The 13,174-nt window shown below is 52.2% G+C and overlaps 4 protein-coding genes across 4 annotated transcripts; 3 read left to right on the plus strand and 1 right to left on the minus strand.

The window, feature by feature from the left end:
- Nucleotides 1-1,952: 1,952 nt before the first annotated feature.
- Nucleotides 1,953-3,540, plus strand: AYL99_01620 (hypothetical protein; the record flags this gene model as incomplete). Its single annotated transcript, XM_018833136.1, has 4 exons — nt 1,953-2,774; nt 2,824-2,904; nt 2,959-3,005; nt 3,078-3,540. 4 exons carry the CDS (start codon nt 1,953-1,955, stop codon nt 3,538-3,540), a joined length of 1,413 nt encoding a protein of 470 aa, XP_018699015.1.
- A 1,279-nt stretch (nt 3,541-4,819) lies between these two features.
- Nucleotides 4,820-6,940, minus strand: AYL99_01621 (copper amine oxidase 1; the record flags this gene model as incomplete). Its single annotated transcript, XM_018833137.1, has 3 exons — nt 4,820-4,961; nt 5,021-6,565; nt 6,618-6,940. 3 exons carry the CDS (start codon nt 6,938-6,940, stop codon nt 4,820-4,822), a joined length of 2,010 nt encoding a protein of 669 aa, XP_018699016.1.
- Nucleotides 6,941-7,896: 956 nt separating this feature from the next.
- On the plus strand, nt 7,897-9,693 carry AYL99_01622 (hypothetical protein; the record flags this gene model as incomplete). The annotated part of the gene is made up of 5 exons (XM_018833138.1): nt 7,897-8,141; nt 8,201-8,277; nt 8,331-8,609; nt 8,663-8,831; nt 8,886-9,693. The coding sequence occupies 5 exons, from the start codon at nt 7,897-7,899 to the stop codon at nt 9,691-9,693; spliced, it is 1,578 nt and encodes a 525-aa protein (XP_018699017.1).
- Nucleotides 9,694-10,878: 1,185 nt separating this feature from the next.
- AYL99_01623 (hypothetical protein) lies at nt 10,879-12,819 on the plus strand (the record flags this gene model as incomplete). Its single annotated transcript, XM_018833139.1, has 1 exon — nt 10,879-12,819. The coding sequence occupies one exon, from the start codon at nt 10,879-10,881 to the stop codon at nt 12,817-12,819; it is 1,941 nt and encodes a 646-aa protein (XP_018699018.1).
- Nucleotides 12,820-13,174: the final 355 nt, after the last annotated feature.

Below are 13,174 nucleotides of genomic sequence, written 5' to 3' on the forward strand. Positions count from 1 at the left end.
GTCGGCATCCCAGAAGTAGATGTTTGGGGAAATTCGGTTGGTGTGTTTGGCATTTCCCCAATTCGAATGCAAGGGGAGTTTCTGCGTCATCGGTGGTGCTGATTGTGAATATCTCTTGTGAGAGGGAAGCAGATCACATCTCGCTTATGCTGTCAGGCCTGCGAGAGGGGTCTATTTTGTGCGACGAAGAGAAAAGATATTACCCCGTATTACTCCATGCCCCCGTGTTCTCGTCCCTTACCCCACATATTCGAGGTAGTGGCGATGGGTTCTCATCGAGGAATTGAGGGTCATGGCAGCGTTTCCGTTTGCTGGTCGATGGATGGCGGGCTCCTGCTTGATATGAAGACACTTGAGGTGTCCCGTGTCGGAGAGATCGGCCGCGGAACGTGCAAAAGTGCGATTCAGTCAACGAACGAATAATGTCAGCCATGAACTTGATCTTGCACCATCACCTAGGTGCAGCCTTACGCTATACTACCCTAGTACCGATGAAAAGGTCCCTAGGCTTTTTCAGTCCACTTACCCATGACACATCAAAGTAAGTAGCCGTTTTCACCGAGAGATGTTATTGCCAAGATGATGGAAACTGGACGTTCCCACCCAGAGGACTATCTACAAACTGACAGGGAAACACTCCCTCTAACTCTCCCATGCATTTATCATCAATGCACCCCCAGATTCTAACAATCCGGCCTTTGGGCGACGAATAATTGTGACATCGGACCAGTCTGGACTACACAAGAGACATCTACACGCAAGCTTTAAGACAGGACGACTTGTCGAGAACGTGGTTCCATCCCCTCCGCCACGGTTTTGGGCATCACTTTTAGTATGTGGCGGACATGTCTAGGAAAAAACTATCTGTAAGTGACAATTGAGGAATTCAATCAAGAGGAACTCCCACCAAATGACACAGCCAACGTGTCGAAACTGGTCAAGATGCCCTGGAGTCCACTCAAGAAGACACCACTCTCTTAACCTCCGCCTGAACGCACTATATGATCTTTCGCAGGAGACAGCTTTTGTGGAACGGGAGAGTCGTCTCCGTTCCTCACCACCGGCCATATATGAGCAGCGTCCACGCCTTTTCAGCTCAGAATGACACTGTGCGAGGACTTTGGTCGATCTCTCGCACTCTTAGAGAACAAATGAGCCTCTCCCAGACTGACCGGCCGGTATAAGTCATTGACGACATGGTCTGAACGCGAGCTATCATGCCCAAGCGAAGATACATTGACCTGGGCTCTTGCTAGCACCCATGAGCGGTTTGACTCAAGGTGCCCGCCACACTTTCGGGATGTGATAGCCTCGCGGTCAGTCCTCCTTCACCGTCGAAGCAGACCTACGAAGGACAGTGTCATGAATACCGATCTACTTGTGTCGTGCAGGGACAGTGCGTGGCATGGATCACCGTGGTCCATTTCTTCGGCAGCTCGGACCCTGTCGGCAAATGATGCGGCCGTTTTCCAAAATTCTGCCTTTTACCCATTGTCCTCGTTACGCTTTCATTTCATCCCACCCCCCTGCCAGCGCTCTCTTTCCTTTTACACCGACCTCCACAAGGTCTGAATCCGAGGACATGACTAATGGCTGTGAGAAATTGGCTAAAAGGCTCCAACGGCGGAGTAGGTGAAATACGGCAGCTACACCCACAGAACACTGTGATTTCCGGTTTATATCCTCGATCGCCGTCATCATTCTGCGACTTTTATGCATGCGAGCAAGAAAGATGGAGTCGAACAAGTGGTTAGTCTGCCTGGCCACGGTGGCAGGTCGGAGAGTGGCCGCCGGGTAAATGCTACAGATGAAAACGCCCCGGATAATAGACGATCTGTGGCCTCGACGATCCGTTTGGGGTGATGTGTGCGGGGAGATCAAAAAGTACATATGCTGTACCTGCATTGGACCTTACTTGGCCATATGATCGTCGCCAAGTTCAAGGAGCAAAAATGAGGAACCTTATTGTCGCTGCCTTCGCCGCTGGCGCGTCTGCATGGACCTATTCGCCAAACACCACGTACTCGGCGGCAATCTCGATCAATGCATTCCAGAAGTATCAGACCATGATCGGGGGTGGGTGCTCGGGCGCATTTGGAATCGCCTGCCAGCAATTTGGCTCCGTGGGGCTGTCTCCCGCGAACCAGGAAGCTGTCACCCAGATCCTCTATGACGAGAACATTGGAGGACTGTCGATCGTTCGCAACGACATCGGCTCGACTCCAGGTCATGTCCCCGGGGATGTCTCGTCCATCCTGCCAGAATGCCCGGCAACCCCAGCAGGACCGTTCAACTATGTCTGGGACAAGAACGATACGTGTCAACTACAGCTCACGCAGACGGCACTCAAGTACAACCCTAACGTTTACGTGTATGCCGATGCGTGGTCTGCCCCTGGCTGTATGAAGACGGTCGGCACCGAGGACGAAGGCGGCCTGATCTGTGGCGTCAGAGGCAGCAGCAACTGCAGTGGCGACTGGAGGCAAGCATATGCGGACTACCTGGTGCAATACGTCAAATTCTATGAGCAGGAGGGTATCGAGATCTCACTGCTCGGTGCTTACAATGAACCCGACTTCAACCCCGTCACCTACGCCTGTATGGAGTCGGACGGCTACCAAGCAAAAGACTTCCTGGAGATCCTGTATCCGACCGCAAAGGCAGCCTTTCCCAACATCAGTGTTGCCTGTTGCGATGCTACGGGTGCTCGACAGGAAAGGAACATTCTGTACGAGCTGCAACAAGCCGGAGGCGAGGATTTCTTCGACGTTGCTGTAGGTTTCCACTGGCTTAGGGTTCGGAAGGCCAAGCTAATGAACGCAGACGTGGCACAACTACCAAAGCAATCCCGAGAGGCCGTTCAACTCGAACGGGAAGCCAAATCTGATGACGGAGTGGGCTGATGTAGGTCCAAGAACATTTTCCATCAAAAGATCTAGACTGACAAGTCTCTCACAGGGCTCGGGACCGTGGAACGCCAACTGGGATGTGTCCGGACAGCTTGCGTAAGTCGACCAATCTGCCCCGTTTCTTTCCCCTGGAAGCCAAACTGGTAGTAATACTGACTGCTTCTCAAGTGAGGGCTTCCAATGGGCGATGTACATGCACAATGCGTTCGTGAACTCGGACACGTCGGGCTACACGCACTGGTGGTGCGCGCAGAACACGACGGGCGACAACGCGCTGATCCGGCTGGACTACGACAACTACTACGTATCGGCGCGGCTATGGGCGTTCGCGTCATACTTCCGGTTCGCACGCCCCGGGTCCGTGCGCGTCGGGGCCACCAGCAGCGCCGAGAACGTCTACGTCAGCGCCTACGTCAACACGAACGGCACCGTCGCGATCCCCGTCATCAACGAGGCCCATTTCCCCTACCACCTGTCCATCAACCTGGGCGGCATCAACGCGTCCACCGCCACCGCCTACCTCACCGACAACGACCACAACGTGACCATGATGGGGCAGACGCAGATTGGTGGTGCCGTGTTCGAGGCGACCATCGAGCCCAGGGCCGTCAAGACGTTCTTCTTGAGCTAGGAGACTTGGCGGACTCGGGACGATCGATTCTCAAATGGATGGATGCCGACGACGACAATGTTTATGGATAAAGCGAATATGAAAAAAAGGGGGTGGGGTGATAAGAAGTGCCAGTACTTGGCTTAGTAGTAGTGGTCGTTGTAAATAAATGATATGCCTTACGAGTAATCAGTCTGCGAAAAGAAATTCTTTTGATAATGTGGCAGGCAGGTGTGGTTGTGAGGAACTTGTTCAGAGCAGACGGACCGGCGATTTGCCGAGTTGATTCACCCCCCAGCCCGGGATCTTCGCCCCTGATATCCGCCAGCCTCGCCCCTCCCTTCCTCGAGTCAGTACCTCGTACTTGTGTACCTATTCCGTTCTCTAACTTGTCGTCTCTAACCACTCGTATATGTGTATGTGTATGTGTGACATGGGTGTCGCGCGAAGGAAGGATACTACTACTAGTACACGAAGAGCAAGCTTGTGTCATACAAAACCAAACAAAAATCACCTAAGTTCCAATCAATCACTGCTAGTCTCACAACACATACATAACTTCTCCATATCCACCCCTAATACCCGTGCTCAAGTCGGGCAAGCGACCTGTGGCGACCCGGGCGAGTACCACCACCATCACCACCACCATCACCACCAAGTCCTCACTCAGGGCTGATTCAGCGAGATCGATCAATCTGCTGCGGTGACAAACCATTCTCGTCATCATCGTCGTCATCACCATATGGCTCTCATGCACCACCATTTCGTAAGCAATAGCATACCAACAAGTAGTAGGGTCTTTTTGCTCCCAAAGATAGTAAGTTGTAATTACCCATGTATATGACCGTGATTTTTCAAGTGACTTCACTTTGACGGTCACCGTGCTTGAGCCCCCCGGTGGCAGGTGGTTCATGGCGGTGTACCCTTGTCCACGAGCCGATGTCATGAGTCCGAGTCCGATATCTGATTCCTTACCTACATGAAGCTACAAATTCTAGTTAGTAGTATTTCTTACTATCTTGAGTCTTGATTATTGCTTGGATCGGCAAAACTTCACTTCTGGCATGGCAATATTAGATATTGTAGCTGTCAGACGGGGAAATACATCGACTCCAGGACACGCTAGTAAATAAGAGACCAACTCGACCACTAGGTTAGCATATGCTGCTTACTCTAACCCAAATACGGCGAATTTGGGGCTTTTTTCAGTGCATCCTGTAACGCCACCTTTCAACGGTTGAACTTTCTTTTGTATAGAACTATCTCACAACACAGCAGCAGCAGATGACCGCAAACCCGGTCAGTTACAGCAACCGTTTTGAAGATGAACACTTCCGTTTGTCAATACGGAGGCTTCGTTCTTGGTCGAGGGAACGTCGATCGCCGGATTCTCCGTGAAGAAATCCGTGGGCTTGATGTGCAGTTGGTGAATTTCAACCGGCCTGTTCATAACGTCAGTTATGAGTATGCTCGGAAAATGGATGAGAGGGACAAAACTTACATGACAGGCCAATCCTCCACTCGGGGATTGTGGGTCAATCCAAACACATTCCACACCACGACGTCTTCGTCCTCAACCACCTCGTCGCGCTTCACAGCGTCAGCAACACCGCCGATTTCGTTTTGGCTCTGCAAAGTATATCTGCCACCGGCATACAGCTCGCCATCGAGATGTTTGGTAACCCAAACATGATGTTGTGCGAACAGTGCCCGTTTAGATTGTACCGAATCGGGATCTGCAAGGAGCAATTGCGTTGCCGCCGGTGTGAATTTGTACCCAACCGGTTTCCCACTGATGGGATTTGTCTTGCTCCGATTGACCATCTTGATAATCCGATTGTACTGCGGAGCCGCGTCCAGACTTTGACTTCGATCGATGACAGTCTGTCGGACCTCATAAAAATTTCCCTGTGGATTTGTCTTTTTGTTGATCGGCACGCGGTGTGACTCTTCTGCGACAACTGTGTTCCTATATCCGTCGATGGCCGGGTCGATACGTACGCAGAAAACGTGCTGATGGTTCTGTGCCAGCGCCCCAGGTGAGACAACATTTCCGTATGGGCTGGTCTTTCCTGGGTCGATGTTCACGACGGAAACAATACCCGTTGCCCGAGTTTCGACGGTGATCCCACCTGCCTGGTCAAACTTGTACGCGAAGATGTATTCGTAGTTGGCGAGAGTAATGATGAACTGGACAACCAGCTCACGATACCGCGTGACGACAGCACGTCCTGTCCGCCAATTCGTGTGCTTCCAGCCAATACCGTTATCTTGTTCGTGGAGGCATATGACGTTGGGCGCGATTTTGGCGGTACCATCTGGACCGGTAACGACACCATCGAAGTATTTGATGACTCCAAGACAGTCACAACCCAGGGAGAGGTTGTTGGCACAATTTCCTGCTCCGCCATCACCGAAGTCGAATGCCTGCTTCCGAGGAAAAGGTCCTCGGGGATCTGCATAAGGAACGGTCATCTCGCTAATGCTCAGCCTGTGGATGACGCTTCTGCCGCCGAAATGGACGTCGTGGACCACTGCGCCTTCTCTCGGGTTGAAACTGACACGGAATCTCCAATTTTGCCATTCGATCAGCCCGCCATCTACGGAGAACGAAGGACCTTCCGGTTGGAGCACGTTCAGAGGCTTAAGGTTTTTCCGTGTCCCATTCTTCAAGAGCTCGGGTACATATTCCGAGGTCTTGCAATGGTCAATGACATTCTTGGTGTGTGTCTTGGCATCCAGAGCATCCTCTCTGCCACCGGTTGCGAGTCGGTCGATTCGGATGATTTCTCTTTTGTGGGCGTCCATCACAGGGATGAAAGGCAAGGGGTAGGCGTAGAAATTCGAGTCAGGATTGCCAGATCTCGTGTCTCGAGCAAAGCACAGGCCTTGGAAGTAGCGACGGTTCTCTTCGTCGGGAGACAAGCCACCATACGGCCACGGTTCGACGATGACCTCGAATCCCTCGGGCAGTGAAAATTCGGCACAGACGTCTTTGAACATCTGAGAGGCCTTGCACACCTCGACGAGAACGTCAAACTCCGATCTGACAATTTCGTTAGCCGGGTAGCCAGGTATCGCATCCAAGGCATACGTACAGTGTCAAACTTGCATGCTGAGACTTGTCGACTACAACATGAGAAACTCTTTTCTGTGCATCCAGGTCGACAACAGCTTCGTGGAACTGAGGGACCCTATCGGCCCCGATGACATCGTACTGCACTAGGGCACGTCGAGGTAGCGGGGCGGCATCCTTCCCAGAGTGCTCCGCCAACAAATATTGAATAAGCTGCTCTTTAGGCGGTTCATCCAGGTATATCTCACGAAAGCTCAGCACAGCGTCGGGATGGAGACCAAGGATGAGGTCACGAGCACTGTTAGTCTCCTCTGCTGAGAGAATATCCAAGGGATGAGGCGTCATTGTGAAGGAATGAATAGCAAGTGAAGAAAGATGAAAGATACATTACTCCCCGAATTGCGAAATGGTCCGCTTTTATAAGCTCAAGGATACTGATACGGGAGACTAGGGGGTCCCAGTTCTCGTATGTTGCCTTACCGGTAGAAAGATGTTCATCGACGGTCATCGACGCACATTGGATATCGGGAAAGGGAAGAACAACAGCGGACGTCGTTCAAAAGGAGCCTGCACAACAGTCATGTTGAAGCTTTTCGGCTGCGATTTCCTCTTCGAGGTGTCCATGGTGCAGCATCAATAATACACTGTACGATGTGTCATGAAAGAAAAGCAGGCGGAGGTGTGGCGACCGGGGCGCGTATATCCCTTACGAAGAGGAAGCGAATCATTCGCCTCGTCACGTTGGCGAAGAGAGGAGACACCGCGCAAGTTCATTAAGACTGGTCAACGATGAAAGATGCAGGGCCAAAATCGAAGTTGGAAAGAGAGAGCGGAGGAATTTCCAGGACGACAACAGGGGGTGCATTTAAAGTTGGCGCAATTCTCCCTGATTGGCTACGATGGACCAATTCCCCAGTATGGCGGAATCGCGCTCCGCGCTCCTCTACTCATCCATTCATCCTCCTTTCATCTTTCCTGTTCCGCTCCGAGAGGTATTCAAACTATTCTAGACTCGGGGTTGCCTAGGCACTCCTCCTCGCACCTCAGGGGCTCTGTTATGATGCTGGAAGAGCCACTCAGTTACGTAACAGTGTAATGTTACTGGCAGACTTGTGCGATGAGTATGGCAACAAGCCAACCTGTTCTCCGTGGTGGGTACTACCCCGGACGCCGAGGTTCAGATATGCTGGAACACTTTCCGGGGCCATTATCTTCATCTGTTGTGGGGAAGCATTTAAAAATGCCCTCAAGCCCACGGGGTGGTTCAGTGTCAGCTCGAGGCATCGCAGAGGCTCACAAATATGGATGTTGAAAAGCTGCCGCAGGAGATGGAGGAGGTGGAAACTGTGCATCCCGTCAACAGGCGGTCGCTCAACGATGAACAGTTGCTCGCAGCCCTCGGCCACAAGCAGGAGCTGCAGCGGGACTTTTCAATATGGTCGCTCGGCTGCCTGTGTCTCTGCCTTATGGCAACGTGGGAAGCGCTGTCGTCCGTTGTTGCCGCGGCCTTAATCAGTGGTGGCGCACCTTGTCTCTTTTATAACTAGTATGGCCCCGTGGACAAGCCTCGAATTCAGTCGCATCGCTCTACTGACAAAACAACAGCATCATCTCTTTCGTGGGTACTGTGGCGATTGCTCTTTCGCTGGCGGAGATCTCGAGTATCTGGCCCACGGCAGGAGGTAAGAAGACTGCTGTCCCCCTTGGACTCGAGCCTTGACTGATTCTTCGCCAGGCCAATATCATTGGGTAGCTGTCCTCGCGCCACAAAATTCGCGCGTCGTTGCATCCTGGTTCACTGGATGGATCTCTGTGGGCGGTCAAATCGTCCTCACGGCCTCCGCTGCCTTTGCCGCCGGCCTCCAATTTCAGGCCTTGATCACCTTGAACCACCCAGACACATATGTTCCACAGAGATGGCATGGGATGTTGTTTTACTGGCTCGTCCTCCTCTATGCTGCGGCCGTGAACATCTGGGGGTCGAAGATCCTACCGCACACGAATCTTGCTTCCGGTGAGCATGAAGATCATACAGCAACCCCCTTCTACATTTCTGACTATCCCCAGGAATTCTGCATATTGTCGGTTTTCTCGTCATCTTCATTGTCCTTGGGGTCATGGCCCCCAAGCACTCTGCTGAATATGTATTCGCCGAGGTCTCAAATTCGAGTGGCTGGAGCAGCGACGGTATTGCATGGCTTGTCGGGCTGCTCAGTTCGGTCTATCCATTCCTCGGGTACGTTTTTCCACTTCGTTCTCCAATTGCATTGCAACTAAATGGACGCTGTAGGTATGATGCGGCTGCACATCTTTCCGAGGAGATGCCCAGGCCCAGTCGCAATGTGCCCATCGCCATGGTCGGTTCGGTTGTCGCCAACGGAATCATCGGTTTTGCTTACTGCCTGATGCTCTTGTTCTCCCTTGGTGATCTACCAAGTCTCCTCGAATCACCCACCGGATTTCCGTTCATGCAACTCTATCTCAACGTCACGAAGTCTCCTGCCGGAGCGACCATTCTGTCGTTGATAATATGTTTGATCGCCACGGCTGCAAACGCCGCAGGGCTGACTTCAACGAGCCGCACATTCTGGGCCTTTGCACGAGACGAGGCGACACCCTTTGCAAAATACTTCGCTCATGTCGACGCTGGGCTCAAAGTTCCGGTGCGAATGATCGCTCTGGTCTCGGTGCTTCAAGCTTTGTTGGGGTTCATCTACCTTGGCAATACCACAGCTTTCAATGCCATTCTATCAATGGCAGTTATCGGCATGTATTTGTCTTACCTGTTGCCAATCGTCTACATGGTCATATACGGACGTTTGAAGCTCTCCAGAGACGAATATGGGCCTTTCAAGCTTGGCAAAGCCGGAGTTCTCCTCAATATTCTTGCAATCGTGTGGCTCGTTTTTGCCATGATATTCAGCACATTTCCGAACTTTCAACCGGTGACCGCCCAGAACATGAACTATTCGACAGTAGTGCTTGCCGGTTGGGTGGGAGGAGGCGCTGTCTATTACCTTTTCAGAGCCAGGAATGTGTACACTGGACCTGTGATTGAGACGGAGGCGTCGAGCTTGACTGTGATCGGGATGAAATGAAAGGGCACATAAACTGAGAGATGTTGTATTATATATTCTGGCTTGCCGAGTTGAAGCATTTTTAGTAAAAAATGAGCCACCAATCACTCAAGCCTACTCCCTCGCAGCGTGACCATTTCATGGGCATTCATAGTTCATGTCGGTCACGCCCTCTAGACTTTGTGCCCATTCAGCCCCAAAAGAGGAGGTCTCAAAGTCACAGCCTGCCGGGATGCAGTTGAGCCCATTCACTCCGAATGGCTGCAATCCCCGGATTAACAGTGGATTTGACAGTGCAACCGAAGAGGGACCTGCGCCATTGGCGGAGACAGAAGAACAATTTCGGAACACTACTGGCACTGGCAAAGTCAAGAGATGGAGGCTAGGTGTTCGAGTATAATAATAGTTGTAGAGACGGTAACGAACGGTTCAGGTATTGAAAAGGTGGCAATAGGAGTTTCCTGCAATGCTTGGCCCGGACTGGACCAATCACTGGACTCAGTCAGTTCATTGCGCCCAGCGCAGGCACAGGCGCAGCTGTGCAACACGGTTTGATCTCCTCAAGTCGCCATCAATCCATCCACAAACCCCATCCAAGCAGTTCCGCCTGAAAGGTGACTCGTCGCTTTGCCATGGATGCTACGAGTGGTAAGAATCTCAGCACCACATCCCAAGAGATCAATGACAAGTGACGACCATTACGCAGAGGTCTCACATTTCGCCCTCCGCCAGGCGCTTCGACCTTTAAACATTTCAAAAGAACGGATCTGAAAAACATGTGATGATGATGATACTGGTGGTGGCGGGAGAAACAGTCCTCAACAACTTCGGATCAATAGGCGATGCCAGCGAGAAGCTAAAGCCCCCGTTTCACCCGTTCCGCCGCTTCGTCCTCACCATACTCAGCCCGCTTGGCCTGAACGAGGAAGTGCAGCCGCGAAACTTCCCAATATTGATTCTTGTTCCAGCTGCTCACTTTTTCGGATGCGAGTCTCGACCCCAAGTGGCCATCCTTTCGACATGGCCCCTCGATCGTTCCGCGAGAATAAAAACTCTAATATGGCATTTGTCGTGGTCATGTCTCGCAAACTCGAACCTGCTCGACCAAAAAGGGCATCGATGGCTCTCACTGCCAGCCCTGCCCCTTGTCGAAACCGCCTGCAAATATCTCTAAAGACATCCAGATAATGCCTGCTACGCTGTCAAATGGAAAAGCCGCCTCTTCAGCCAATTTCAGAATCACTGTCCGACTCTCTGACCTTCAGCAATAGCCTGCCTTCGCCGAGTAGCAGTCGAGCCTCGTATCCCAAGTTCGGGCCTCCTCGGCTACGACAACCATGGCGGCACTCAGTCTCAATCGGAGAGCACGGGTTGGGGTCGCGGACGACACGAGAGTTCAAACCTGACCGTCAACGGCAGCGGCTGTTGACCGTGGGCATCTGGCAGTGGTTCATCACGTCGCTGCTCTGTGGCCTCTTAGCCGCATGCCTCGGAGCCTTTGGAAACTTGTTGTGGATGACAGTAACACAGGTCAAAACTTTCAATGCCCTGATTGTGCTTCTGTCTCTGTTCCTCGGGAACAACCTGACCACCTCACTGCGAGAATACGCAACCATGATGCGGTGGAGAATGCTGGCTTCGAAATACCGTTCTCTGAACGAATTCGATCTGTTGTTGCGCTGCGACAGTTTACGAAAGGTCGCGCGGTTATTTTGGGTAGCAAGAACTCCTGGAGCCGTGTGGTTTTGGCTCAACACGACACAGTGGCTTTGTGCCTTGTGGCTGGTAGTCAACGTCCTCCTGCAAGTTCTTGTGGCCTTGCTGGGATTGACGTACAACCTCAACACCTCACATATTCCCCAACGCCAGTTCGGGACAATGACTATCGCCGATTTGAGCGTCATTCGTGATGTCTGGGGAGACAAGGATCCCACCTTTGACGCGCAGTTGGGTTCCGCAAACCTCTTTGGCATTCAAGGTCAGGATTATTTCTTCGTCGAAGGTAATCCTCCGGGGCAGGGGAAAGTCCCAAGCTATGGAACACCCGGCACTCCTACAATCTATGCCAACGCAGATTGGGACGTCATGACATATGTGTTTCAGGACCAGAATATCCGAAACCCTGACCTCACCTTGGTCTCCCACCGCAATATCAGCACAACTGCCACCTGCAAAGAGCTGCAAGTCATCGAAGGCGGCAACGGAACCAGCACGTCCATTATTTATCGCGACGAAGCTGGACGGCAAGCCACCCTCGACGTCGTGCATGTCGGGGCGGGAGCTATGACATTTATTGGTGTACTCAACTCCACCTGTGGGCCACGATGTACGGAAGTGATGGCGCTGCAAAGTGCCAATGGCGATACAATCCCACATCCAGCATTCTTCAAGTGCCAAAGTAAAATATCGGAGGTGATGGGAATCGAAGAATATCTGGATTATGGAGAACCGGCGGCTTCGTTTGAGCTGCTCGATCCTCAAGCCAAGATTCTCGCCGGGGCGATAGGATGGTCCGGGTTCAACTACACAGCCAATGACCAGTATCAGTACGTCCGATACAACACAGAAACCTGGTGGAGCCCCAATAGTCCTGCCAATGCAGGCTTGATATCTCAGCGGATCATGGAGTTCAGCATCGAGGCAGTGGCAGCGATCGACTACAATGGCCCCCGGCGCAATTCACGAGGCTGGTATGCGGTGACCGCGCAAGTCGTGAGTGTGCAGTGGCGATGGTCAGCTACAATCTTGGGACTACTACCGTTCTTTCAACTGGTGGCATTGATATGTGTCGTAGCCTGGGCCAATCCTGCCATTATCCGGGACGACAGCGACTTGAGCACTGCACGACTCTTACGTCCTATTGTCGACAAACTGGGCGACAGGGGCTGTTTGCTGACGGGCGCCGAGATTGCGGAAGAGTTGGCGGACCTGAGGGTGAAATACGGGTGGAGAGAGCCGGGCCCAGACTTTGCTTTCAGAAATGAAATCGACGGCGATGTTATCAGGCACGTCGATGTCCTGGATGAGAGGGAAGGATTTGGCCAACAAGGTCCCATGCCGGCCGGCCGGTATGACGGGCTCGTACCCGATAGACATTCTACAGAAGCGCCACGAAGCCGGCGCGGACAGCGCTCCATGAGTCTATGACATTTTAGTTAGAGTGTAGTAATATATGTATTAGCGGGACAGAGGAATATTGGATGCACCCTCTCCCATCTTCCCCATCTTTCCCATCTTCCCGCACGTAATCACATGCCCTATACAATCAGTCAGTTGACCTGCATCTTTTGAGGGGAAATCTTGCATGTCGGAAGAGGGTGAGTTGCGAAGATCAGCCGATCTGCTCTCAAGCAACAAGACGTCATCATCTTTTTTTTTCTTCTTCTCTGGTACCGGGTTACATGCATGCATACTCGGTTCCTCTCTCTTTCTCTCTGCCTTTCTACCATGTCACGGAAACCAAGGACGGGCTGGCAAGTTGTAGACATCATGCCGATGGGCT

Source organism: Fonsecaea erecta (genome assembly GCF_001651985.1).
Source record: "Fonsecaea erecta strain CBS 125763 chromosome Unknown Scaff1, whole genome shotgun sequence".
Lineage (NCBI taxonomy): Eukaryota > Fungi > Ascomycota > Eurotiomycetes > Chaetothyriales > Herpotrichiellaceae > Fonsecaea > Fonsecaea erecta.